Source organism: Plectropomus leopardus, chromosome 22 (assembly GCF_008729295.1).
Source record: "Plectropomus leopardus isolate mb chromosome 22, YSFRI_Pleo_2.0, whole genome shotgun sequence".
In the NCBI taxonomy this organism is placed as follows: domain Eukaryota; kingdom Metazoa; phylum Chordata; class Actinopteri; order Perciformes; family Serranidae; genus Plectropomus; species Plectropomus leopardus.
The window spans coordinates 23,234,714-23,261,504 of record NC_056484.1 but is presented as its reverse complement, the minus strand read 5'-3'; the positions used below and the strand labels follow the sequence as shown (position 1 = coordinate 23,261,504).

Here is a 26,791-nt window from a genome sequence, read left to right as displayed (position 1 = left end):
TAGGGCAGTACATGTTACCTGTTGAAAAATAAGAATAAGGAGTCAAATAAGTTTAATGTTTTTTTTTTGTTGCAGGAATTAATCTAAAAGTTGTTTGCAGTTCATCCTGTCACAATGATTAGGTAATCAACTTACCGTGCCATATATGGACATGACCTTGATCTTTTGCTGATCTCCGTATTGTTTGTTGTGTTTACGTCATGGACTGTATAAATAATTGATGAAGCTACCGTGACATCACCGATCTGGGTGGATGGAGCAGCAGATAGTCAGGCGTATTGAAAGTGAAACTTAACTGTTTGTTTTGTTGGGGCTAAAGGTTTGCATTCACTCACAGCTGCTCCTCTTATCCTTCAACCTGATTTGATCAGCTCTGACTGGATTGATCAGTTATTCACCCAGTGAGTCACCGGCTGCTGCTGAGAAAAGCTACCACCACGAATACGCTCTTCATTGGAAACACTGAGATATTGTCTTGGCGTGGGTGGTGTGTAATAATGTATACCTTCATACGTTCCTAAAATTTCACTGGGGTATATGGTATGTGATGGTACAAGTGTGAATCGAGCTCTGCTTGCTGTGCACTACATGCAATGACTTAAATAGAGAGAGGAGTGCCTGTGTTTATAAGGGTATTGAAAAACATCCCCTAAGTATTCTTAAATACCCTGGTGTACTGTGATTAACCTCTTGTCTTAGATTTTGGATATTGCAACATTACAAGTGTCGTCTTTCCCTGTTTTTAAGGCTGGATCACAGTAAAATGATGTCCTATAATATTGTCACAATATTGATATAGAGGTGTTTAGTCAAATATATTGTGATATTTGTATTTCTCCTTATTGCCCAGACCCTTTTTTAAAACATTGTAGTATTATAGAGTAGTATAGAGTACAGAAGACAGACTGGACAGCCTGCAGCCGGTGTGTCCACAAACAGCAAATGATCTATGATCTATTATGATTTCTAATTCACTTATCTAAATCCTTTTCACAAACCCAGACACAAATGACATTAAAATGAAATGACTAAATAATGAGTTACAGATGAAATCAATTAGCGTTATTAGCGTTATTAGTGTTATTAGTGGGAGCTCAGGACAGCAGGGATTAGCTCGTTTTGATTATGTCACAGCACACAGCAGCTCAATGTGAATCCCCCAGAATGAGTTTAACACACAGCCGAAAATCTCCTCCATCACCACATCATCACCAATTAGTCCACACTGCTTCTGTGTGTGTGAGTGAACTTGGGTCACATTCACTCGAGGCGAAGCCCTCTCCTCCCCCGAAAACGACATCAGGTTATGTAATTGGGCCATCGGTGGGCCTGTCGAGGCAGATTAGACAGACTCTGCAGCTATTTCTGAAGCAGCGCCTTGGATTGTTGATCACAGTGGAGTGAAGGGTAAAACGTGACAGGACGAAAGGAATTAGAAAAGGGAAGAGTAGATGGTGTAATGTGAGGATTGGGGAAGGAGGGAACTGTTAGCACAAAGCAAGATGGATGTTTTTATTTGAATTAAATTGGAAATGACTTTTTTAAAAAAAAAAAAAAAAATTATAAAGCCCCTTGAAAAAAACAAGTTTACAAAGTGCTTTGACAAATAGCAGAAATGGGATACACAAACAGTGATACAACAGAGAGCCAAACAGACTGATTGAAGACAAGAGAGAAGAAAACCAGGTAGAGTTAGGGTAAAATTAAAACCAGAGGACAAATAATGCAAGATGCCGGATGTAAAATGTCAGTATAAAATAATACAAATAAATAGACCAAAAACAACAACAGAAACAATAAAGGCAATAAAACCACAAATTAAAGGAAACACAAGATAAAACAAATGGTTAAAATAGATAAAAATGAATACAAGTAAATTAAAGAAACTAAAAGACTGAAAAGAGATCACATAAATTTTAGTATAAAAATGGTCTTAAGAAGTGATTTAAAAGAAAATCAACAGTAAATTCAAAAGCAGTTTGTTCTTGTTGAGAGAACCATCTGGCCGGGCTTTAGAGCAGAACTTGTCATTTAAAAAAAACAAAAAACCTTTCTTTATCCATTAATGTGCAAGGAGGTTTGTTTCTGCTGCCATCCACAATGTTACCACTGCTTTTGCTTCCCGATTTCCCAAACTATGGCCAGGCTGAGGGTCATAATTACAGAACGTGCGTGTGTTAATCGCGCCTCAAAAAAATTCAGTGGCACTGAAATGAATTTGCGTTAACTCGTTATTACCACGTTAACTTTGACAGCCCTAGTAAATACTGAAGGCAATAACAAAATCTGAACACAAGTGGTCAGCTAGAGATGTGACATTAATGGAACATAGTGACATTTGCTTCATGTTTTACATATATTTTATATATAATTTGCTGCTCTTGGTGCATTACCAGTCTGTCAAAGGGAGGCAGCTGTGGGTGCCAAAATCGCTTTTTTGTCCATCAGCCAAGCAGCTACTCAATAGAATACCATTGTTTTTTGGTAAAGCACACACACTTAATATATGCTCAAGACATTAATATAGTCCTATGTAGAGATGGACCCATAGTGGATTTTTAAAGGCCTATGTAATAACAATAATTTGTTGAACTGAGCCTCTTGGTCAAAGTTATAAATACCTAAATAAAGAAAATAATCTGGAAATGAACATCTAACTAACTAACTCAAAATCTAGGCGGGAATGAATTTAGCTGTTGAGCTATTGTTCCTCAAAGTCAACCCGAGATTCTCATCTACACAAAACATTATCTCAACTTCCTGTATGAAGTCCTCAAGCAAATCAGTTCATGAAGATGACCAATACCATGGGGAATAACGCATGATTTTTACATCTAACTCGGTGACTTTTATTTTGACCAGACCAGACCTGGTGATTGGTGGAACAGTGGACTTACTTACTAGATTACAAGCAAGAGTAGTTAAGAGGGTTTATGTGAGTTTTATTTTGTTTCTGTCGAGTTTTAATGAAATGTGTTTAATGATGAGTTAATGAGGCAATTAAGCCTTGACAGTCTTCTGTGACTGAGAGTAAGTTGAATTCAGAAGGGTAAAGTTGTGTTTCTCTATTTAATAAGGAAAATAGGTTAGCGCTGCACCGTCATAAACCGTAAACCCCAATGAAATTTCGGGAAGATATGAAATGCTACATACCACTCAAGCCTAATTCCAACTTTTGGCTCTAAGCTCTCAAGAATCTTCTGTCATCTTCAGTTTTTATTCACTCCTTTGAGTCACTGAAATGAAAGGACATCCTCTGCTCCCTGTGTCCTCGTCTCTTTTCATCCCTCCATTCACATTATATCAGCTGTTATGCTTGAAGGCTGCAGGATGGGACATGCGGATGAATTAGCTTATGCAACTGTCTCTAATGTCCTGCTCATCCTTAGGGCCATTTCAATAAACATGTCTGTCTCTACCTTTTACTCATTTTCTGTCTTTATCATTTCCCTTCCCAGCTGCCTCTTAACCCCCACCCCCCACATCCCCTCCTCATTATCCTCTGGGTTTTCTAGGAGCCAGAGGGGTGTGCCTATTCTAAAACAACATCATTGTCTGCTGGTAGTCAGGTAGTCCTGTGTGATGAGCTGAGGGGCCTGTTGGAAGGCAATGTAATTATTATGCGCCTGGGTTTAAATGGGATGATGTAACCTCCATTAACAGCAGCCCTTTAGCCTTCTCTGTGTGCTTCAAGATGCACAGGGGTTGCCATGGAGATCACGGAGAGAATTTAAGCAAGAGAAATGATTTTGCCAAAGGGGGTTGATGAGCTAAAGAGAGCGCCTTACATCTCCGCACCCCCCTTTTGCTGACTCTCATCCTCTCTCCTTGTGATAATGTGCAGTAATTTATGTTGACTGTCAGCTGGCCAGGCTACAGAGCATTTAGCTCAATTGTGTTTCTGCACATGTACATCAAGTGTGGCTGTTGTGCAGGATGTGAAAACACCATGTCTGTTATATTTTCTTATTATTAAGAGGACAACTCGCAAGGCAGTTTGCAAAGAATCAGCCACCATTTAAACTTAGTTTCCTCGATGTGTTCTGAAAAGACTCAGGATGGAATCTGTTTGGATGTGTTTTCAGTTTTCAAGACCAACATTAGACTCTGATTGGATAACCATTTAACAAGCCAAACCGGAGAAATAAGAACTTAAGTATAAATTCATTGTTTATGAATAAGCCTGTCATTATACTAACGTTCTTTTCTCTTCTGTGAAAAGAACCAAAACTAGTATGTCACTCATCAGGCCTCATGCAAGAAACAATTTATGAACAGATTTTCTCTAATTTTTGATATTATTCTCCATTTGTTCTTATTTTGTTAGTACCCACTGATTTCTAGGAATTGCCAGTGATTGCTTATTTTTGCACCTCTCTTAGGTAAGAGACAAATTTACAAGTGGCTGAGAGCACTCTAAGATAAGAGAAAAACATCTTGTCTATTATAGAAAGTCAACTCCTTAGTTTTACTGCCCTGCTCAAACTGTCTGTAAACTGATGTTCCCTAAAGATCACAGATGTCTGCCGCAGGCCTCTTGGAGATCACCCAGTACTGTGAGAGCGATCACTGCTCTACAGTGTTTGAAGAGACTCTTCGGTGCAGCTTCAAGTCTGGCTGTGAAATGACAGATGTGTGTGTGTAGAGCCTGATCTCAACATTCAACTCAATGTCTTGATGTTGGAGCAAAATCCGTGTTTGCTTCTTGTTGAGCAGAGCTGGGGAAGCCTTTCTTGCTTCTGTCGGTGGGATTGTACATCAAATGAATCAAAGGAAGCAGAGTCAACCAGTATTTCTGTTAGAGAAGAAAAACTGTGCTGCGGTTGTGTGACTGGGTTGTTGGGGGGCATTGGGGAGTGTTGGGGATATAGTAATCTTGCATTCATATACACAGTACTTGATATGCTTGTACTTTAGTACAACTTAGTGCCACTGCATGTTTGTGTGTGGGAGAAAGTGTTAACAGAAAGAAGAAGGAGAAGGTGGAAGGTGGACTATTGCAAGCAATGTTTCTGTAAGTTATTTATGACTTATTAGTCTCATTTGTCATCACTAGATGACAGTAGTGTAATATGATAAAGTATTATTACTTTGTTACAGTACTTTTTTGGGGGGAGTATCTGTGCTTCACTTGAGTTTTTATATTCCTGTAAAGTTTCACTTTTACTGCATTACATTTTCCCAAAGCATTGTAGTTACTTACTACAAAACGGGGAAGGAAGGGAGAAGGGGATGGACAGACTAATTAAGAAATGGGAAAGAAGGAAAATCTGTATTTTGTTATTCAAAACCATAAAGTTACAAAAAAGACCTTATTTTTCAGTGTAAAGTACACTCCATTTTAAGGTATTGCATGTTATGATGAAATAAACTTCATAATTCTCCAAATTCGGACTACCAGCATTTACTTGTACTTTTACTTTCAATAGTTTAACTTTATTAATTTATTTATTTTAGTTTTATAACTTTATACTTATAGTAGGTGGAAGGTAGAAGGACATTATGCGTCATTTTTTAAACCAAGTTTAAAAAACGAAATTACTTTGGTCCTTGATCCCGCTACATCTTTGGACACGGCAACTGTTGAAGCTTCAAAGTGTAATATTCTCTCAAAACTGGTTTAGCAGTTACAACTTGCAAGCTAAAACTACTACTTTAGGGTGGGAGGGTGCATATGAGTTTGTGGACCAACCAGTCCACATGTACTTTGTGGACTTGGAGAAGGCATTCGACCATGTCCCTTTGACACGGGGAGTCCTGTGGGGGGTACTCTGGGAATATGGGGTGTCCAACCCCCTGATACCTGATACTGTGCCAGAGCTTGGTCCGCATTGCCGGCAGTAAGTCAGACTTGTTTCAGGTGAGGGTTGGACTCCACCAGGGCTGCCCTTTGTCACCGATTCTGTTCATAACTTTTATGGACAGAATTTCTATTTGCAGCCGGGGTGTTGAAGGGGTCCGGTTTGGTGACCTCAGGATTGGGTCACTGCTTTTCGCAGATGATGTGGTCCTGTTGGCTTCATCAGGCTGTGACCTTCAGCTCTCGCTGGATAGGTTCGCAGCCAAGTGTGAAGCAGCCGGGATGAGAATCAGCACCTCCAAATCCAAGGCCATGGTTCTCTACCAGAAAAGGGTGGCGTGCCCCCTCCAGATCGGGGAGGACATCGTTTCCAAAGTGGAGGAGTTTAAGAACCTCGGGATCTTGTTCACGAGTGAGGGAAGGATGGAGCGGGAGATCAACAGGCGGATCGGTGCAGTGTCTGCAGTAATGCGGACTCTGCACCGATCTGTCGGGGTGAAGAGGGAGCTGAGCCGAAAGGCAAAGCTCTCGATTTACCGGTCGATCTTCGTTCCTACCCTCACCTATGGTCACGAGCTTTGGGTAGTGACCTAAAGTACAAGATCGTGGGTACAAGCGGCCAAAATGAGCTTCCTCTGTAGGGTGACTGGGCTCTCCCTTAGAGATAGGGTGAGAAGCTCGGTCATCTGGGAGGAGCTCGGTGTAGAGCCGCTGCTCCTCCGCGTTGAGAAGAGCTAGATGAGGTGGCTCGGGCATCTAATGAGGATGCCTCCTGGACGCCTCCCCAGTGAGGTGTTCAGGGCACGTCCCACCGGTAGGAGACGGGTCGAAGCTGGTCTGGGAACACCTCAGGATCCCCTAGGAAGAGCTGGACGAAGTGGCCTGGGAGAGGGGAGACTGGGCTTCCCTGCTTAAGCGGAAGAAAATGGATGGATGGCTGGATGGATGGATGGAAGGATGGATGGATGGATACTTTTCTCTTTCTGAACCTGACTTTCTTCTGTTTGATAAATATGAGTCTGCACGTGCAGACAGCAGAGTACGCTCCCTACAGTTGTGTTGCAGGGATTCAGTGACTGTGTTGTCATGTCAGCTTTAAAAGAGCAGCGCTGTTTCTGTCTCATGTAATAAAACGCGGACTCCACAGCTGTCCGCTCTCCTTCACTCTCTCTTCCTCCCACTGTCTCTTGCTGTGGCAGTCCCGTTTGTAGTGACGTCGATTTAATCTCTCTCGTGTTTTGCTTCGTGTTCGTCTCCCGCACCTCGCTGTCACACGTCTTGTTGTTTCTGAGCATCACTGCAAGGCTCACTGCGTGTCTGTCTCTGTCTCTGTCAGTCATCCCTTGCAGTGGATTGCTACACTCCCTTTATCTCCTGTATTCACTCAGACAACACAGGGGCGCGGTCATCGCTGACAACACAGATGATGGTTAGAACCCCCGTCTCTCTGTCTCTGTCACCAAGACGTCTCATAAAGTTACTGATATGTTTTTCCATAACCATAATGCAACATTCATACACACTTTGGAACTCCAGCTTTTCAGTTGTACTTAACCAGAATTCTCAAATAAAAGCCAAAATATGATATAGCAACACTGTTATGTCATAGTTATCTTTTCATCAGAATTACTGTTTTCCAATTTATTGAGAAAGTGTCTGCTTTGTTTTTTGATCAGTGTTAAGCTGCTGTCAACAAATCACAACTCTGTTTAGCATTAAGTCAGGGTTTCCACATCATGAACTTCACACTGTCACATCAGGAGAGAAACGGGAAAATTTGAAAAGCTGTTATACGGATTTCACACTGAGATTTGGGCACCAGAATATAGGTTAGAAATACAAAAATGATAACAGATCAGAAAACAAAGAAACTTTCCTCTTAAATGTGATCAAATCATTTAAACAGGGAATATTTAAGACATTTTAAATAAAGGTCTGCATCTCTGTGTGGTTGAGGTAAATAAAAACAACCCTAACCTGTATTAGTTTACAGTAACTTCTTTGAAAGGCCAGACCAACATGACAGTAGTTTATAAGTGTATAAGTCTACTTTCTAGTTTCCTCCATAAACATGGAAATGAACCCAAATTAACTTTTAAAAGTGACGCCAGATGAGCCCTGAGCCTGACAGACACACCTGACTGCCTCTATAATGAACTTATATGTATCTCTTCACTCTGCAAAGAGTGACTCACTCACATCGGGCCCATCACCATCACCACCTCATCATAGCTCACAGCTGCTCTGAGAACAGCTGGCATTTACTGACACACACACACACACACACACAGAGAGAGAGCTCAGATATCTACTTCCTGCATGTTTGACATTGTTATTCGTCATAATAAAATAAATACGTGGAGGAGGTTTGCTTTATATCCCTGCTGAATTTAATGCTTAATATTCACAGTCTAATGTCTTAATAGCCGTTGAAGAGAGTGCTATATAGTAGCTGTCACTTGAGTGGCCGCACTGCTGAGAACTGTTCTGTTTACAGAAGAATATTCAACAAATAAAATGGGTACACTGATCCATTTTGTGGCATTTAATTTGCACAATACCTGAGTCATCATATTATCAGTTATCGATTATCACTAAGTGCAGTTTTCATCCACCTGTTTTTATGCACATTTCAAACTGTTGCATGAAAATGTAACTGCCGGAGATTACAAAGAAGCTGAAATGTTGCAAAAATGTTGTTATGCCTGAATGAGGTCACAAACTTTGTGTATTAAACAAAACAAGGAAAGTAATAACTCCTGACCCCTTAGTCCACCATGTCAAGCAGACGGTCTCTTCTCCTCTGTGCTGCTGCCTGCCCGTCCCCAGCTGCTGGTGCTAAATAGTAGCGTGAAAGCCATGAGCACTAACTTCACAGTACACAGCACAGAAAACTGACTGTTCGACAATCTCAGTCAACTGAAGGTCTCTGACTGATGATTCAGATCTTCCAAATCTTAATATGCTTAAGGTTAAGTTCATGGGAAAATCAGAGTACAACAGGTTAAAGAAGTATAGCTGCTTTTTGTTTTTCATGACTTTAGTTGTTATTAAGCTGCAGCAGAGCTCTTCTCTGACTTGCAGCCAGCCTGCTGACACAGTTATGTCATGAGTAAAGAATGCTGGACGCTTGCCATTGTGACAACCACAGCTTTACGGGGATAAATGAACTTGTGGGGACGCATTTTCCCCTCTGAATCCCTCAGTGCAACAGTGCCTCATCATCCTTTCTCACCGCACATGTAAACACCTCCTCCTGCATCGTATCTGTTACCGATTCAGTCGGTGCAGTTATCTGTGCTCCTTTCATGAGTGCTCAGTAGATCAACAGCAGAGCTAATCTGCTAATACAGTCAGGTGACAGGGAGTCATGACGGAAGGACCCGAGGGAGCAACCAGAGCATGTGCCTGAAAGAAAATGAATCCGCCAACCACGGACACATCCTGCCCGGGCCTCCTCTCTCTTTTCTTCTCCCTCCTCTTCTGTCCATCCTGCTCTAGCCTCCTCTCTCTTTTCTTCTCCCTCCTCGTCTCTCTGTCCTCCTCCTCACCACCTTACAGTGAATAAAGGAACAAAGCAGCATTTGACAGCATGACAGGGTGATGACATCACCGGGGTAGCGTCCTGAATGGGGCCGATAGAGCCAGTTTAGCCCTGGCACTGGGACACTGGACCATTGTAACTCGCGCACACGCACGCGCGCACACACACACACAGAGAGAGAGAGAGAGCCCTGATCCCCATCATGTAAGGATAATTCATAATGATTAAGAGATTAGAAGGTGTTAACTAACGCCTCCCCACCGCCCAGCAGCCCCCCATCTTTAGTTGTCTTGTTGCCAAGGAGACAGATGGGGTGCTGCTCTCACCCAGCCCGTGCCAGGCGTTGGCAGCCCAGTACTGCGTAGCAGGCGCTAGCTCCATTAATAGAGAATGAGAAGGTTGAGTGTGTGTTTTGTGCACATATGAGCGGTGTTGGATGCCGTGTGTGTGTGTGTGTGTGTGTGTGTGTAGCCAGGCAGGCTGCCCAGTTGTAGCAGGTGCTGCTGGTGGAGCACTGGGTGGTGGAATGTGTTGGTGAAGCCAAATGGATGAGTGTTAGGGGAGCAGTAGATCAGCTCCTGCTGATTTGTGTTGAGGCTTTGGCCATGAAGAGGAATTTTCTTTTCTTGACTGTTGCTGAATAGGGACTGAGCTGAGAGTAAGAGCTTTGTTGGCACTGTGGGGAAAACATTTCAAATTCTGCTAACAAACATTGTTTTGAGGGCTCAGATATTACCACTTTTATTAAGATTAATATTTTATAGGTGTTTTTTTTATTTGTGGTAATGTTTTGGGAGCTTTAATTTTGTGTGCATATAATGTCCTTTTTCTCCTTTACTGAACTGGCTGTCCTGTACTAGCCTAAATCGTGGCTAGATTACTGAACAGGCCTACTGGACCCAGGCCCAGTGGTTCGAGGGGCCCCATGGACAGCAAAGAGACAGCACAGAGAGAAAAACAACTGCATAGAGATGCAAAATAACATGAAACAACTACAAAAAGATGCAAAGCAAGCACAAAGATACGCAAAAAAATGACTGAGATGCAAACTGACAGAGATACAAAGCGACTAGAAAGAGATGTAAAGCTGCTAAACAATAAGCAACTAAAAAGAGATGCAAAATCATTAAGAGAGGTGCAACACAACTACAAACAGATGCAAAGTAACATGTAAAAAACTTAAAAGATGCAAAATTATCAAGAGATTCAAAGTGTCTATAGAAATGCAAAGTGACTGCAAATAGATGCAAAACAACAAAAAAGAGAAGCTCATCTACAATACAGAGATGCAAAACAACCACAAAGAGATGCAAAGCAGCTGCTAAGAGAAACAAAGCAACTTCAAAGACACACAAAACAACCAGAAAGAGATATAAAGTGACTTAAAAGGAGATTCAGAATGACTATAAAGAATGCAAAGCACCAACCAAAAGATGTAAAGTGCAGAGATGCACAATTAACACACGATTCCAAATATCTGTACAGTGACTACATGTAAAGTGACCACAGAGATGCATAGCAACTACAAAAAGGCTGCAAAGTGACTAAGAGATGCAAACCAATCAAAAAAGATGCGTAGAAACTACAATGGCATGCAAAACAAACCCAAGAGATGCTCAGTGAAAACAGAGAGATGCAAAGTGATTACAAAAAGATGCCAAAGAATTACAAAGAAATGAAAATCAACTCCAAAGATACAGTGACAACAAGGAGGTGCAAATTTACTACAAAGAGGTGCAAAACAACCACAAAAAGATACAAAGCGACAACGAGGAGATTTAAAATGACCATAGTGACACAAAATGACTAAAAGAGACACAGAACAATCACAAAGAGACCCCATCACATAGAGTTTTAGGGGATGGAAGATCAGGAGTTTTAAGGGCTTGGTCCAGACCATAGGGAAAAAAATTCAGGATATCTCAGCCTCTGCTTCTATGATTTTAAGATTTTTTTTTATCGGTGTCTAGCCTGTACCTGTTATATAAAAAATGCAGATGGAGTAGCTGGAGTACCATTTTAAAAGTTGAATACAATGTTGGAGCAAAGTTGTGATATCAGTAGGTTGATTTTGAGGGAAATGCTTTTATTATCCTTGTCCAGAAAGGTGTAAGATAAGCCAGGAGCATGAATGACAAATGGATCAATTTGTATTTGCAGATTTCTTTCATTCTTTCTTTTTTTTTTTACAACTATGACTCTACCTGTTCACATTCGGAGCAGCACTATGTGCCTCATGAAGTGTTTGCTTGTTTCTTTGTGCTTGTATTTCCACATCAGTAGTGATTGTGTTCCACAGGCTCTTTGTGTCCAGAATGCGTTGTTGCTTTCATGCATGACTGACTCCATGAGGGGGGATGATTTAATGTATTCAGAAGCAGATATTAAGGATATGCACAGGCAGATGCTTTTGAAGTAGCACAAGACGTGCAAGCTCAGGGGACTGTGATTAATGACGACCATGGGCCTGATGTCAGAGCCACCAATGCACGCTGTCTGTCTGCACCTTTACGCTGCAGGTGAATCACTGACAGGGTCGTCTCTCAGTCGTCTGGATGCAGAGTTGCCTTTCTGTCTGTCTGCTCCGTCTGTCTCTAAAGAACTCACACACACACACACACACACACACACACACACACACACACACGTAAGCAGTGATGTGAATCTGCATGGCCTTGAAGCCAGTCAGTCAGTCAAGCTCCCTGACTGCAGAGTCCACACACGTATGCACACGCATGCACGCGCACACACACACACACACACACACACACACACACACACACACACGCGTGCGCACACACACACACACACACACACACACACACACACACACACACACAGAAAGAGCAGTGTGTGATCACCCAGTCTAAGAGGGCAACAGGCTCCACATACATTATGCATTAGTGTCTGCAGCCAACATATGATTAGTTCATGCGTGTTTCTTCTCTTTGTCTGCATGTGAGAGTGTGTGTGTGCGCGCGCGCTGTAATTGGACGTTTTCTCCTCATTGTGTACTGTGCATGTGAGTGTGTGTTATCATTTACATAGTGTGTGTGTGTGTGTGTGTGTGTGTGTATTCTCCTGGGGCCTATTGCATGTAATTAGAGGTGCATTAAGTGATTTGTGGCTGTAATGATGCAATGTGTGTCATATAATCCCGCACCCCTGACACATGGGGGGGGTACTCCTCCTCGGGGGGGGGGGTTCTATTGATGGAAATGACCTCATTATTATGATGATTGTCAGCAGAAATACAGAAAGAGGGAGGGAGGGGGGACTATTTTTTTTGCAGCAAAATGTGTGAGCATGAATAGTTTGTGCAGAAAGACAGTGCCATGATAAAGATCCCCAAACATGAAGGCGCAAATGCAAAATTTCTGGATTTCTTCCTAAGCAAATTTAAATTTGCTCCATTATATACTTTATTATATAATTTTCTCTTTAATTGTTTTATTTATTTTATGGTTCAAACATCCTGTTCGAAGCAGCTGTTACCAAGGAAGTGGTAAAAGTATGCAAGTATGATGAGGAAAATGTTTAAGTGTTAAAATTACTCAAGCAGGAAAAAATAAACGCAGTCACTTAAATGATATTCTGTATCATAATATTAAATCATTACTACTTATGCATTAATGTGTAAAAAGCATTTTACCGCTCTAGTTGTTTGAGGTGGAGCTCATTTTTTTCTTCCTATATGACTGCATAGATAAATTATCTATATTGATTACTGATGATTAGTTTTCATGAATTGAGTGGTTAGGTTTTTTTATGAAACAAAAAAAACCCTAGAGAATCTGCACATGAGGCTTTGCTCACAGAAATATAAAATTATCATGGAGATGGTAATTAGATTTAATTTAATTTAATCTACTTGTGTGCAGATTCTGTTTTTTAGTCTTTTGTATTATCTCTTGTCCAGAATCTAGTTTTTTGTCATCTAGATGTTTGTGCATTTTCGTTTTGTTCGGTTTTTAGACAATAGTTAGAAAGGCTGCCAGGATCATCCAAAGAGGCCAAAGTGACATTTTCACAGTGTTTGTTCTGTTCAGTTATTATAATTGATCACAGATCAATGGAAGAAAAAAGAAACAAATCCTGGTATTTGGGAAGATGCAACCATACATTGTTTCTAAATTTCACTCTTTTAGGGTGTGGAGCGCTATCCTCTCTCATTAACTCATCATAAAACGCTCTTATTCAAAGCTGACTGTTTACTCTTACTAGTAATCTACTTTAGTAAGTCCACTGTCCCAACAATCACCAACTCTGGTGGTGAATTCCTTAATTCACCAAGTTAGATGCAAAAAACATGCCGTTATTTCCCACAGTCTGTCTCTGCCTGCTGGCCGCCGGCTGTTTACACTCCTGTAACTTCTCCCTCCACCACTAGGTGTCACTGTGTCTTTCAGCTCTGCTGGGGCATACTGTGCACTACATACAATGAGTTTAATAGAAAAAGAAGTGTTTGTATCTATGACAGTATTGAAAAACATACCCTCTGAATTTCTAAACACCCTGGTATAGTGAAATACCATGATACCACCCAAGCCTATCGCAAAGTAACTTAAGTTGCGAGTAAAAAGTAAAGTATATCGCTTTGAGTTGGAGTAGAGAAGAAATACAAACATGAAAACAAAAAAATCAAATATAGTAGAAGTACTTCAAATGTGTACTGAAGTACAACAGTAAATGCACATTCCACTATTATGCTTGTGGTGGGCGGGGTTTAGTGAACAGTCAACTCCTGTTTAGGTGCTATATGTAATAATGTATGATTGAGGGGCTCAATAATGAGCTTGGTAGATTTGACAGATGGAGACTTGCCAAACACTTGAAGCAACTAATCTGAAGAGCAGACTAAGGAAGATATCACAGTATCACAGCAGGAAGTGGCTGGCACAAAAGTCTGATAAATCACAGGCTCTATTGTTCCTCAACCTCCTGATGCAAAGGTCAAGTTCCTGTTTGAACCCTCGGTTAGATGTTTGTGGTGTGTGTTTGTTCATGCTTAGCCTTGCCTGTCGGTGAGAAGTAAACCCCTGTATACTGCATTTCTAATAATTTTTAAAAAATATTGTAGTCAGAAAAAGGACAGACTCCATTTTGCCAACTAGTCTCTTAAATGGACAGTTCGCCCCAGAGAAGTCAAAAATACACATTTTTCCTCTTACCTGTAGTGCTATTTATTGATCCAGATAGTTTTGTTGTGAGTTGCAGAGTGCTGGAGAAATCAGCTTTAGAGATGTCTGCATTCTCTCCATTATAATAGAACTAGATGGCACTGGGCTTGTGGTGATCATAGCTAAAGCATAGCATTTGAAAAACTCAACAGTAATGTGTCTTTGCAGAAATTATGACCCGATTACTCAAGATAATCTACAGAACTTATTGTGAGGAGTTTGATGTAGGAACTACACTGGTCCCTCGCTATACCGTGGTTCACCTTTCGCAGTTTCGCAGATTTTTTTTAATACAATTTTGCATGCTTTTTTTTTTTTTTTTTTTTTTACAGCGCATTGTGTTCTGTGTCCTGATTGGCTAAGGGACTGTAGACCATTGTCAATCAGTCTCCTCCGTGCCGTGTCTCCTGTACAGTACAGAATGCGTTCAGCTTGCAAAATTTACATAAATCTTCGATCGCTAGGCACGGTCGGAGGAACTGTGAAATACTTGTGAGTCACAATTAATAATTTCTTATGTGTCCAACCTCGTAGGTTGAACGTTAAAATTAAATTTGTTAGTTTTAAAAGTCATCATAATTATTATAGGAAAACCTTTATATTTTTATTTCTCAAACAAATGTTTGGGCTTGAAAACAGGTTTTGATCTTTGGTTTCATTCTATAATACTGGACTTATTTTTCTAAGAAGGTTTGAACTTTGTGTTTGTGTTGATGTGTTATGTTATGATGATAATGCCTGTCCTAGAAAAGTGTATAAAATGTGTAGTGAGGGGTTTTACAGCCTTGAAACATCTATAATTAAAAAAAATGTAAATTGTATTATTGTAAAAAATAAAGCTGACTACTTTGCGGATTTCGCCTATTGCGGGTTATTTTTAGAACAGAATAAATGAGGGACCACTGTATTTTCTTTCTAATAAGACCCACCCATCCACCACATCACAGCACAGGAGGAAGCGTGCATCTACTGCTAGCTCACCTGTCACCACTGAGCTAGCTAAGCTCACAGCTAATCTAAAGAGGACACCACTAATGTTTACATCTTACATGTTACATCTTGTGCTGTCACGAGCCTGTTGTCCATGAGTAGATGCTCTCTTCCTCCTGCACAGTGATACAGCAGAAACAAGTATCCAAGTGTGACCATTTACAGGAGACTAGCAGAGAAACAGGCAGGTAGAGACACACACTCATTGATCTGTTGTTGCTGAACTGTTGGGCAGCTGCTGCTTTGCAATTCAATGTGGCAGCAGTTTCATGGAGGAACAATTTTTTTCTTCTGAACTACACTCGTCGTCAACCGAATCACAGCGCTGGAGGAAGCGTGCATCTACTCGTAGCTCAACTGTCAACACTGAGAGCTAGCTAAGCTTACAGCTAATCTAAAGATGATGCCACTAATGTTTACATCTTGCGCTGTCATGAGCACTAACCTCTTGACCATGAATAGATGTTCTCTTCCTTCCTCGCAGCGATACAGTAGAAACAAGTATGAGAGTGTGACCTCTTACAGGGAGAGTAGCAGAGGAACAAGCACGTAGAGAACACTCACACATTCATTGATCTGTTGTTGCTGAGCTGTTGCGCAGCTGCTGCTTTGCAATTCAATTTGTAAGGCATCAGTTGGGGCCGTCCACAGGGGCTCGATTGGCCCTCATGCTCTGAACTCACTCTCATTCACTTTTAATGGCAGAGCTGCTCTCAGCAGCTACTTTCTCAGACCACGGGTTTCCCATGGCAACCAGACACTCACACCTTGATGAGGGTAGAGGGGGGGAACAAGGATTGCTGTTACTCCCCGCTCAGCTTTGATAATGGAAATTAATGATAATAGAATTTCTGATGGGGAAACCCAGGGAGTGAAGTCATTGTGGGAATTGAGAGTAATGAGTGTATTATAATAAATATGAATTTGGCTGAAAACAGTCCATCTTGCATCAGTTCAGAGTCTCAGAGGGTGGTGTGGTTTGGGATCAACAGACTCACTGATGTAATTGCTTTTGTTTGCTGTACAGCAAGCACCTGAGGGACGATATTGCTCTTATACAGCTTCTGTGCTTTGCCCCTCATCATAATGTCCTCTGTGCTATTAAAGTCATGTTCTACCAATATAAAGAGAGCCCTCACATAAAACCCGGTCATCTTTGCAGTAGAAAGACACAAAAACTTTGAAATTACCTTTTATATTTAAATAGTTTTACTGTTTGATTGGATTTCGGTTCGAGTTTGAGAGACGAAAATGTGTAATCACAGCCTGAAGTTTAAGCAACAGCCGAAAGAGCCGGCGAAATGCTTTATTAATCTCCACAAACTACGCACATTTTTTTGATACAAAGCTGTTTGAAAATTAGTGAAGTATCCCTTTAAGTAGCCCGTTCTTTCAGGCCAAGGAGTGTTTTGCCTACACTCTGTATATGATGCTGTTTGAATATGGCTGGTCTCAGCTGTAAGTAACTGCATTCTGAGTTAGTCTTCATGCTGTAAGTCCTCTGTCTGGACTGATGCTTGTAGAGGGAAACAGATTAAGCTGCCAAGATCACAGGACCACAAGACTCCATCTGTGTCAATGTCAGTCCATCCCTCACTACATTGTTACATTTTAGACAAAAGCCTGTAATTTCCTGAAGCAGTAGGTCAGTGTAGTTTTGACCAAATGTTACTCAAACAGGAGGAAATAGTGCTTTGTTGGGGACTATATTTAGCAGTGGATTAATCCACATTTGGTGGTACTCTAGTGAGTATTTCTGGCAGCAGGATGGTGTATTAGGGATTGCAATAGTGTAGTTCATTGATGTGTTTTTAGTAATTTTTCGCACTGAGGAAGAGACATATACTGTGTGTATATGTATATGTGTGTGTGTGTGTGTATATTATGTGTGTGTGTGTGTGTGTTGTGTGTGTTATACATACATACATACATGCATATATAATATATATGTATATATATATATATATATATATATATATATATATATATATGCATATATATATATATATATATATATATATAATATATATATATATATATATATATATGGCTTTGATACACACAAGGAGGGTCCCTGACTAAGAGTTTATATAGTCAAGTCTGATTGGTCAGGTCTTGCTTGTTGTCGAGCAATCATCAAATCATGTCGTTTTTTAATCATTATTATTTAGTAAGGGTTGTTTTGATTTGCTCATTGAATTGATCCATATGTTATTATGACATTAGCATCTATTTGCACAAACAGATTTTCTATTTTTGGTGTTGGAGTGTTTATTAGGAACACTATTTGAGTGTATATATATATATATATATATATATATATATATATATATGCTTCGGTTTTTAAAGCACACTGTAGGAGTGCAGAGCATACTCTAGGCACAGATGGAGCAGTAGAATGTTAGAAGTAACAGAGTCACGAGTTGTGACAGGTTTGCTGACATTTTCAGGCCATGGATTCTTAATTTCTCTCTGAATGGTAATGTTAGATATTGTAAGTTTAGTTGTACAGTGTTCTTCTTCGTATCTTTTTTTGTATGTCTCAGAACAATGTTGATATCCCCAGCGACCTCATCTTTTATCTCTCTAACGCTCGGCCTTTGCATTACCTGCATTAAATAACTTGATCGCTAGCTGGATAAAATGTTAGCCTCAGTGGCCTCTACACACTGACAGTAGCATCCATGTTGCCATTGCCTATCAGAGGTGCTCTCACAACTTAACCTCTTGAATGCCAAGCATGTTGTGTATACAACTTCCCTTGTCATAATTACAAGCTCACAAGTTTTGTTTCAGGGCAGCATGTCTGTCTGTCGTACCCTCAGCTCAGTTTCAGTACCACAGACAGCGCCGTACTTAAACACACCCGTAACACCCAAAAACACTGCTATATGGAAAACGTCCTATTATAAAGTAATTTTTTTGTCAATAAATTATCATAATTACATTTTTTCTGATAAGACACTGTGTAATTGGGTGTTTCAGCTCTTTTGTTGATATTGCTACATGTTTTGATCATGGTCAATCGCCTCTAATAAATGAATGTGTTTAACACCCTGAAGTGCACAGACTAATGCATGTTTACCAAAATAGGTGACATATCTTGATTTATTGGGAGAAACCGAACAATGACATGTAAAATCAAACTTTTACCTTACACATAGACAAAATGGAATGATCCTTTAAGGATCATTCCATTTTCAGTTTCAGTTCAGCTGTGAGACTGGCAGTTAAATCTGGCTCCTTTGGTCTAATCATCAAATAATCGACTATTTGGGGTCAATCTTAATGAACACACAATACTTATAAGTGGAATACATTTAGTGTTGGTTTGGCTCTGCACATGGGATTTGGTATACTCTGTTATTATAACTAGGCATAATCCCTGTGCAGCAGTAAAATGGATTACCAGGACTCAGCTGGAAGAATATCACAGCAACATTAGATGCAGTTTAGATGTTGGAGGCATTTATGCAGCATCAATAATCATCTTAATCATGGAGTGCCCTGAGCAGCAGAATGTGTCAACCAATACCTAATCAGCTTAATATTGCTACTGATTGATTTCCTGCCAATTCTGATCTGTATAATCACTTAAAACTGCCTCACTGGTGCTATGCTTACATGTAAGGATCTGCGGGTGAGTTTTTGTTACATGATCCAGGATATGTCCAAAATATATTTTAATATATCTTTTTACAGTGTGTGTGATTGATTTTATCAGTGAAAGTTCTCGAAAAGAATGAGACATGAGAATGGGCAGATAAGAGTGTGGAGAGGTGGGCAGACAGACAGACAGTGGTGCAGTGATGTAAGAGGCTGATAATGCAGTCTTCCTGTCGCACAGCAGCTGAGCAGTTTCCCTCTCTACTGATTTATCCACCGTTTGAACCTGGTGACACGACATCTCACAGAATGACTCCCAGGCACCACAGCAGACCCCGTGGTGAGAAAATCAAATCAAATCAAACTTTATTTATAGAGCACTTTTCATACATTTAATGTAGCAAAAAGTGCTTCACAAGTTAAAAACATAAAAAACATCTAAACATAGGAACCAACCCCCCTTCACAGGCCCACCAACCCCCCATCCCCCAGAACACAAACAGAAAGACGACAATAAAAAGGCACAAAACAGAATGGCTTTGGATAAGAAACATGGCTGAGCACAGATGACTAAAATGAGGAAACGCCATCATGGAGGGCCGTTTGGACCAGGAGCAGATCAAAGCTCACAGAGACATCGCTACAGAAATCACGCCAAAACCATGACGCTGTGGGCAGGTCCATCATTTACCTTCCTTCCCTCAGGGGAGGATGACCCAGCGCTGTCAGAGTTACTTAGATTTTAAGAAAACGAACAATCTATACTAGTGGATTAGCATCTTGTAGTCCATTAACCCAATTGAAACCTTGATCAAAATCAGTGTTCTTGTGTTGCATATTCAGGGGCCGTTTACATGTCAACGGCTCTTGCATGAAACGTTTGTCATAGTTTGGCTTTTTGCTGACACAAAAAAGGCATTTTTGAGGCCTGAAAACACAAACTTTGGAAACTAGTGTAATCTTTTGAAAACGTAACCGCTTCGGTCACTGTGGAAACTGGCAATGAGCGGATCCTGTGAGAACGGTGATGTCATGGACGCACTTCACGGTTTGGTGTTCTTCTATGCTGTGTCATGACAAAGTTACACCTTCAACTACTGGCCCCTGGCATGCATGCTACAGCGTTTTCAGATGTTTTTGTGGATCCGCATACATGAGTATCATTCTCACAAATCATATATCTGCAACATACAACATGTTTTTGGACATAACTCAAGAACCACCTTGAAACTGTGCTGATTATATAGATCTTGTATGTCTGAAACATCTATGTTTTCACAGACATGGATGTAAACTGTAAGTGCAACCTGACTCGTGTGCAGACGCATATAGTATCTAGTTTGAAGTCATATTTTGATGCAAGGGTTTGTTGATTGACAGGAAATGTGGAGGTGAAAGCATTGCTCTGTTTATTTAAATGTGGATAGAAAATGAATAATTATTCTAAATAATTCTGTTCTCAATATTGATCAAATCAATTGTGATTACCAGTTTGGTCATAATCGTGAAGCCCTAGTACAGTGCTAATTACTGCAATATCCAGTAGAGAAAGAAGTACCTGAACATGTGTACAGATAGTAAGTGAGCTGGTGGGAAAAACTGTCTCAGACAGGAAGACTCACACAGCAAGGAGAGAACTGCAGAGGTAGCAGACTAAATGTTCCAAGTCTAGACTTACATAATACTGGCAGGGAGGTTAGTCTGTCATAAAGATAAGCAGTGTGGAGAAAAAGCTTGTAGCCAATTCACGCAGCTTTTGCAGCTGCTCAACCTACACAAAAAAAGACAAGAAGAAAGTGTTTAACTGTCAAAGCACCCGCAGAGGCTTACATGCACTTCTAACTGCACTGCCAAGTAAATATTGTCTCGTCGCTTTTGTGCCATTTATTCATTGCCACATGAATAATTGCACTCACCTGCAAAACTTATAGGTGTGCTTGGGTTGTAAACACTATCATAGTAATATCGTGAGGTCCGTGAATTGCACCTTGAGACGGGCAGATAGCGGTTGCACGTGATGCACAGTTCATGGTGCTATCAGCAGCTGCAATCCATTCTTTGTGAATGTTTTCTCTGTGTTATTTATTATTATTATTATTATTATTGTTGTTATTAATATTCTCACACCTTTTTTCCTTATTAAACAGAGAAATATAACTGTACACCTTTTGAATTCAACACGAGGCTTAGTTGCCTCATTAACTCGTCATTAAACACACTTAATTCAAACTCAACAGAAACAAAATAAAGCTCACCCAAACTGTCTTGGTTACTCTTGCTAGTAATCTAGTTAGTAAGTCCACTGTTCCCACAATCACCAGCTCTGGTTTGGTCCAAATAAATCCTTAATTCACCAAGTAAGATGTTAAAAATATGCTGTTATTCCCCACAATCTCTCTCTTCCTGCTGGCCGCTGGCTGTTTACAGTCCTGTAGCTTCTCCCACCACCACTAGGTGTCGCTTGGTTTTTCAGCTGCCTGTTCCACCAGTAGAGAACGGAGACTGAGCTCTGGTGGTGTGTGCTGTGCACTATATACAATGAGTTATGTAGAAAGAGTAGTGTCTTTTGTTTCTGACGGGATTTTCTAAATACCCTGGTATACTGTGCTGCTGTCCTAGCCTAGCAGTTATAGTCCTGTGCACATTTCAAGTATACACGAGGCTGATACTGTCAGGATTAGGGATTTATTTTTCCCTGTGATGTGTTCAAACCTTTTCTCAAAACTAAGGCACTTTTCCTGGCAGTTTTGTGTACAGAAAAGACCCGATTAAGGCTTCTAATCTCTGGTCTGTTGACTCCGATCACAAGAGTAGAGATGATCTCACAGGCATTAGCCTACTGTCTGTATGCTCACTGAGGACCTCCATCAACACAGATTAGCGTGTTTGTATTGTGGTGTAATCGAGACATTTACAGTAGACAGTGTGAGCCTGTTTTCACTGAATATGGTTCGAGTGTCTGAAAGGGGAATGTCATCAATTTCAGACAGCAAGATCGTCTCAGGGAGTGATACTCACCCTGTCAAAGTGGTTGTACAATGTCTTCTGTGGCTCTGGTGAAGCTTTGTCAAATCTGGGAAAGTAATCCTGGTGATGTCATTATGATGTCATCAGTGTTATCTCGGTATGGGCATAGAGTGGCTTTGATTTTAAAAACTAGGGGAGCTTTGGATTTGTATTTATTGGAAACCATCTGGAGTTTGACTGAGATCTGAATTTTAATTTTAATCTATGGCTGTAGCTGATGACCGAAGGAGGGGTATCTTTTGTTTGTATATAATCTGTAGAGCCGAGGGAAACCAAACTTTTAGACAGAGTGCAATGAACGTTTGAGTTGCGTTTTGCTGCTTCATCTGTGCCCAGAGAACATGTTAACCACAGAGTTAGAGTGTAAAATTTCATTTTTGTTTTTATTCCTATAAATGTGAGTGTCCATTTGTATAATTCTGTGTCTCTTCTCTGAATTCTTTTTTTTTTTTGGTCGTCTGTGAATGCGCAGGTGGAGCTCTACATAAATTCAGTTATTCCTCAGCAGCAGTTTGTGGACTTTAAGTTGTGGTTGTTGATAGTAAAGGTCAGTCTGTTCTGGGCAGATCAGATCAGATCAATGAATACGAGGAGCAGCTGTCTGTGAGTGTATGCATACTTTTAGATCCAGCAGGATGAAAGGTTAAATTTAAATTTTCACTGTGCGTGATGTTTTAATGCTCCATCTGTGCCCAGAGTACGCCCTGTCCTAGTGTGGTGAAATGAATGATTAAACAACTTACGTCATCCTATAGCGCTCCTAGTGAACTGTCCAGCTCCAAAAATATCAAATCAATACATGGCGGCAGATGTTTTTAATCGTGGCAGATCACGATTAAAAACATTCATATAAATGAATGTGTGGGAGACCCTGTCGTCGTGGATTGCTGCTCCTGAAAATGTTTGTTTCTGTGCAAATGCTGCTTGGTGTAACTCAGAAGAGTTTGATGCTCACTAACTCTAAACCACAAGCTACTACTTCACTCACAGCTCCATCATTCAAGACACTGACAAGCATCTTAGCATTTCTTGCACCTCTGAAATGGCACGTTTTACTCCCTGAAACAGCAAATATTCAAAAAATGTCATTCTTTGCAGACAATGACCTACTATTCTAACATACTATTTCTGTCTGCATTGTGTCACAAGTGCACTGTTGGTGGTTCAGTGCCCTCTAAAAGTAACACTAAAAAGTAAACTGTGCCATTTTAGAATGCTAATACACCCTCTTTAGCCTATGTGTCTCAAATGCCATGTCATGCTCTGTTGTGTACTGAAAGTGTATGTGTCATTTTCATGCTCTACTCATTCCCATGCATTTAATAATCTGCTTTTCTGTGTGCATTTGTTTTGACATTGCACTCTTTTTCTTTGTTTTTTGCTCCATGTTTTTCTGCATGCGGCTCCTCTGTAGCTTTGTACCAATGGCTAGAAGCAGACCGCCTTGGCAGGGATCCAGAAACTGCAGCCACAGGTAAAACACCATCCACTGTTGCACATCTTCATCACAGAGCGCAGCATCTTACACTGTCTGCATGCGTGTCTGCTTTTGCGCAGTCAGCTGCTCACCCCGTAAGCTTTTGTGATCTAATAGGACGTCAGCCTTGCACCAGTATAAATTACACAGTTCCAAAGTGATCTCACTGGGGAAACTTAATGGGATTTTTACATAATCACCTCAGACACAGATTCATCAGGTTTTTACACTTTTAATATATTTTTGACACAGTAGGCACTTATGTGACCATTCTCAACAGGCAGCGTCTAATTCTGAGGCTGGGGTTTAAACTCACTCATTAGAGTTGCACTCTTAATCACCCCTGCAAAAAAACGAAAGGTTACATGCAGGCAACACGCAAGGTTATCGGTTGAACACAAAATATGTAATTTTCTGTTGCTGGCTGTCTCTCAAACAAAACATTAACAAAAGATGGAGTAGTGCCGCCATTGCAGCCGAATTATCAACACAACCTGCTGAGTTCACAAAAATGTCATCATTTTCGTGAACTCAGCAGGTTGTGTGAAATCTGGATTGACATCACTTTTATTTTGCTGCGTTTAGATTAGATACCTTTGGATTCAGATTCTGATTTCTTTAGAAAATAGGGTGGAATGGCAATGAGCAAATATACAATATAGAAATACAGAATAGTATATATATAAAACATTAAAAAATAAAGTAATGTCCAGATAAACATAATAAATATAATATTATATAACTAATTTCTTTTATTTATTTATTTATTTATTTATTTATTTATTTATTTATTTAACAAATGTCCTGGCAGTTTTGGGGTAATTTCTTCAGTTTTTCATTGCCCTCTTCACATGTTTTTGAAATAAATCAATGTTTTCAGGTTTCAAGGGGTTCAAAGAAGCAACAATAAGCAGCAAACAGCTTGTGACAGTGAGTCAAGAACATCTGATGATCAAATATTTTCACGTATAGACTATAAAATGCAAGTGTGGAAATTATTTTAAAAATGTATCTATCTGGTGTGAGGGTGGTGGTGCCTTGTATACAATCATTTACATGTTACATTTGTTTTCTTTATTCACTGTAATCTGCAGTCGGGGCTGATTTTGAGAGAAATTAAAATTATTTTCCCCATAGAGAAATCACTCAGTGTGTATTTGTGTCAGGCTGCTATCACTTATATGCTCTAGATCTCTGTGCATCACTTCCTCCACCACCTCCACCTGGATTACACCCTTCAACACAGTTCATCCTCTTAGCCTCACTCTCATTTCCTTTCTTCGGCATACAGTATTTGGGTCAACTTTCTCTGATCTTGTTATCCAAATCAGTCCCTCTCGTCCTCCCCAGTCCTAGCTGACTATTTATATCTTCGCCCCTCGCCTCATCCGAACCGCAATAAAAGAAAAGCAGTCATCCTGTTTCCCTGCCTCCCGGTTATTGTTTGTTTTTGATGTCTGTCCCTGCCTGTGGACGAGAGTTTTAGGAGTTAATAAAAGCAGAGGATGGAGGGGAGCAAGCGTCTTCTCTTTCCTTTTTTTCTTTTGTATTCTCTTCATTTCTTTTCCTGTCATCTTGTGTTTGTCATGGTTAAGGGCCTCAGGGGGCATCAGTTGTCCTTGCAGAGAAGACACAACCCTGGGCGTCCTGGGGCACACAGCCAAGTAGTGAAATCCAGATGTGTGTTTGACTGTATTTGTGTGTGTGTGTGTGTGTGTGTGTGTGTGTGTGTGTGTGTGTGTGTGTGTGTGTGCGTGAGACAAAGAAATAGACAGAGAGCTCCTTGAGGCCACTGTGCCGCTATTTGTACCTGAAAGAAAATCTGAATTTACCTTATCAGGTGTAAAAGTCATCTCATGCTTCTCATACAGAAGGATCTGTAGTGTGTGCAGGTGCACAGGAGAGAAGTGGAGGGAATCAGCTCATGGCCAACAGTTCACCCAGGCTGTGAAACTTGTTTTGCTTTGTTTTGCTCTCTAAGCCTCCTTAAATGTCAGCTGGCCTTTTCATTATTCAGCTGCTGTTACCTCTCAACCTTTCGCCCTCTTGCTCTCACTATCCGTCGATCACCGAGGCCTCGGGGATACACTCAGTGGAGTTTAGAGAAGCACTGAGTGTAAACATAATTGTGTGTATTTGCAAGAAAACTCCACAGGGATCCTGTGAAGTAAAAACTGGTGACTTTCACTGTTTCTCATTGTCAGTAAATCCCAAATGTAGACTAGAACAATACACATATCTACTGTGAGGGATTGTGTGTGAATCAAAGCCTGATATATGTTCTTTCTCTGTGCCACAGAGCTCCATTGTTGTCCTAAAAATACATTCTGACGTTTTTGCGGGTCAGTAAATGCAGCGCAGGCGGAGCTCTCAATGATTTCTCTTTCTTTCCTCAGCAGCAGAAAGTTTTTAATTAGGGCTGCAGCGACAGTCAAATAATCAATTAAATGACGGAGAGAAAAAATAAATCAGCAAGTATTTGTTAATTGTTTGTGTCAAAGTTCCAGTTTGTCAGACATGAGGATTTGAGGCTTTTCTTTCTTATGCATGATTCTGACTGCTGGTCGGACAAAATCGGACATTTAAAGATGTCACATTTGGCTATGAGACATGATAGCAAGCATTTTTTGTTATTTTTACAGCAGAAATAAACGTGTTTAAAGCCTGGTACAAAAAACACTTTTTGATCTATAAAGCTAATTTCAACATTCATGACAACTGTACGAGTGGTGAATTCTCTGTGATTGTATCAAGTTATGTATAATTAATTGTGGGCTGTTTTGAGTGATGAGCTATGAGGCTCGTTCCTAAATCAGATCCACCCCTGGCTCCTCCACAGCTCCACCCTCTCGTTCAAAAATGGTCACTTCTGGTTACAAAAATCAAAAATGATGAGGCAAAAATTTCAAACTTGAGGCTTCAAAATGGGAGTCCACAAACTAGTGGGTGACACTACTTACATCCATCCATGAATAGTGCGGCAGAAACATTTATAATGATGTATATATCAATACAACAGGTTAACATGAGGGGAATGTTGTATCTTACTAGAATATGATCAAATACTCTTAAAAACAAGTAGAATTAGGAATAAAAATGTATAATAAAGGCGTGTGCAGGTGAGATTAACACCCAGACTACTATTTGAGAATTGACTGTAATTGCAG

At 40.4% G+C, this 26,791-nt stretch overlaps 1 protein-coding gene across 6 annotated transcripts in view; it reads left to right on the top strand.

The window, feature by feature from the left end:
• Positions 1-26,791, top strand: part of LOC121961297 (DENN domain-containing protein 5B-like) — a 101,691-nt gene that overhangs the window by 16,749 nt on the left and 58,151 nt on the right. For 4 of the 6 annotated variants that reach the window (XM_042511229.1, XM_042511228.1, XM_042511226.1 and 1 more), the window contains exon 2: positions 23,562-23,621. The exons of the other annotated variants lie outside the window; for them this stretch is intronic. In XM_042511229.1, coding sequence (XP_042367163.1) covers positions 23,562-23,621 — 60 coding nt within the window. The remainder of the gene's footprint in view (positions 1-23,561; positions 23,622-26,791) is intronic. 6 annotated transcript variants of the gene reach the window in all.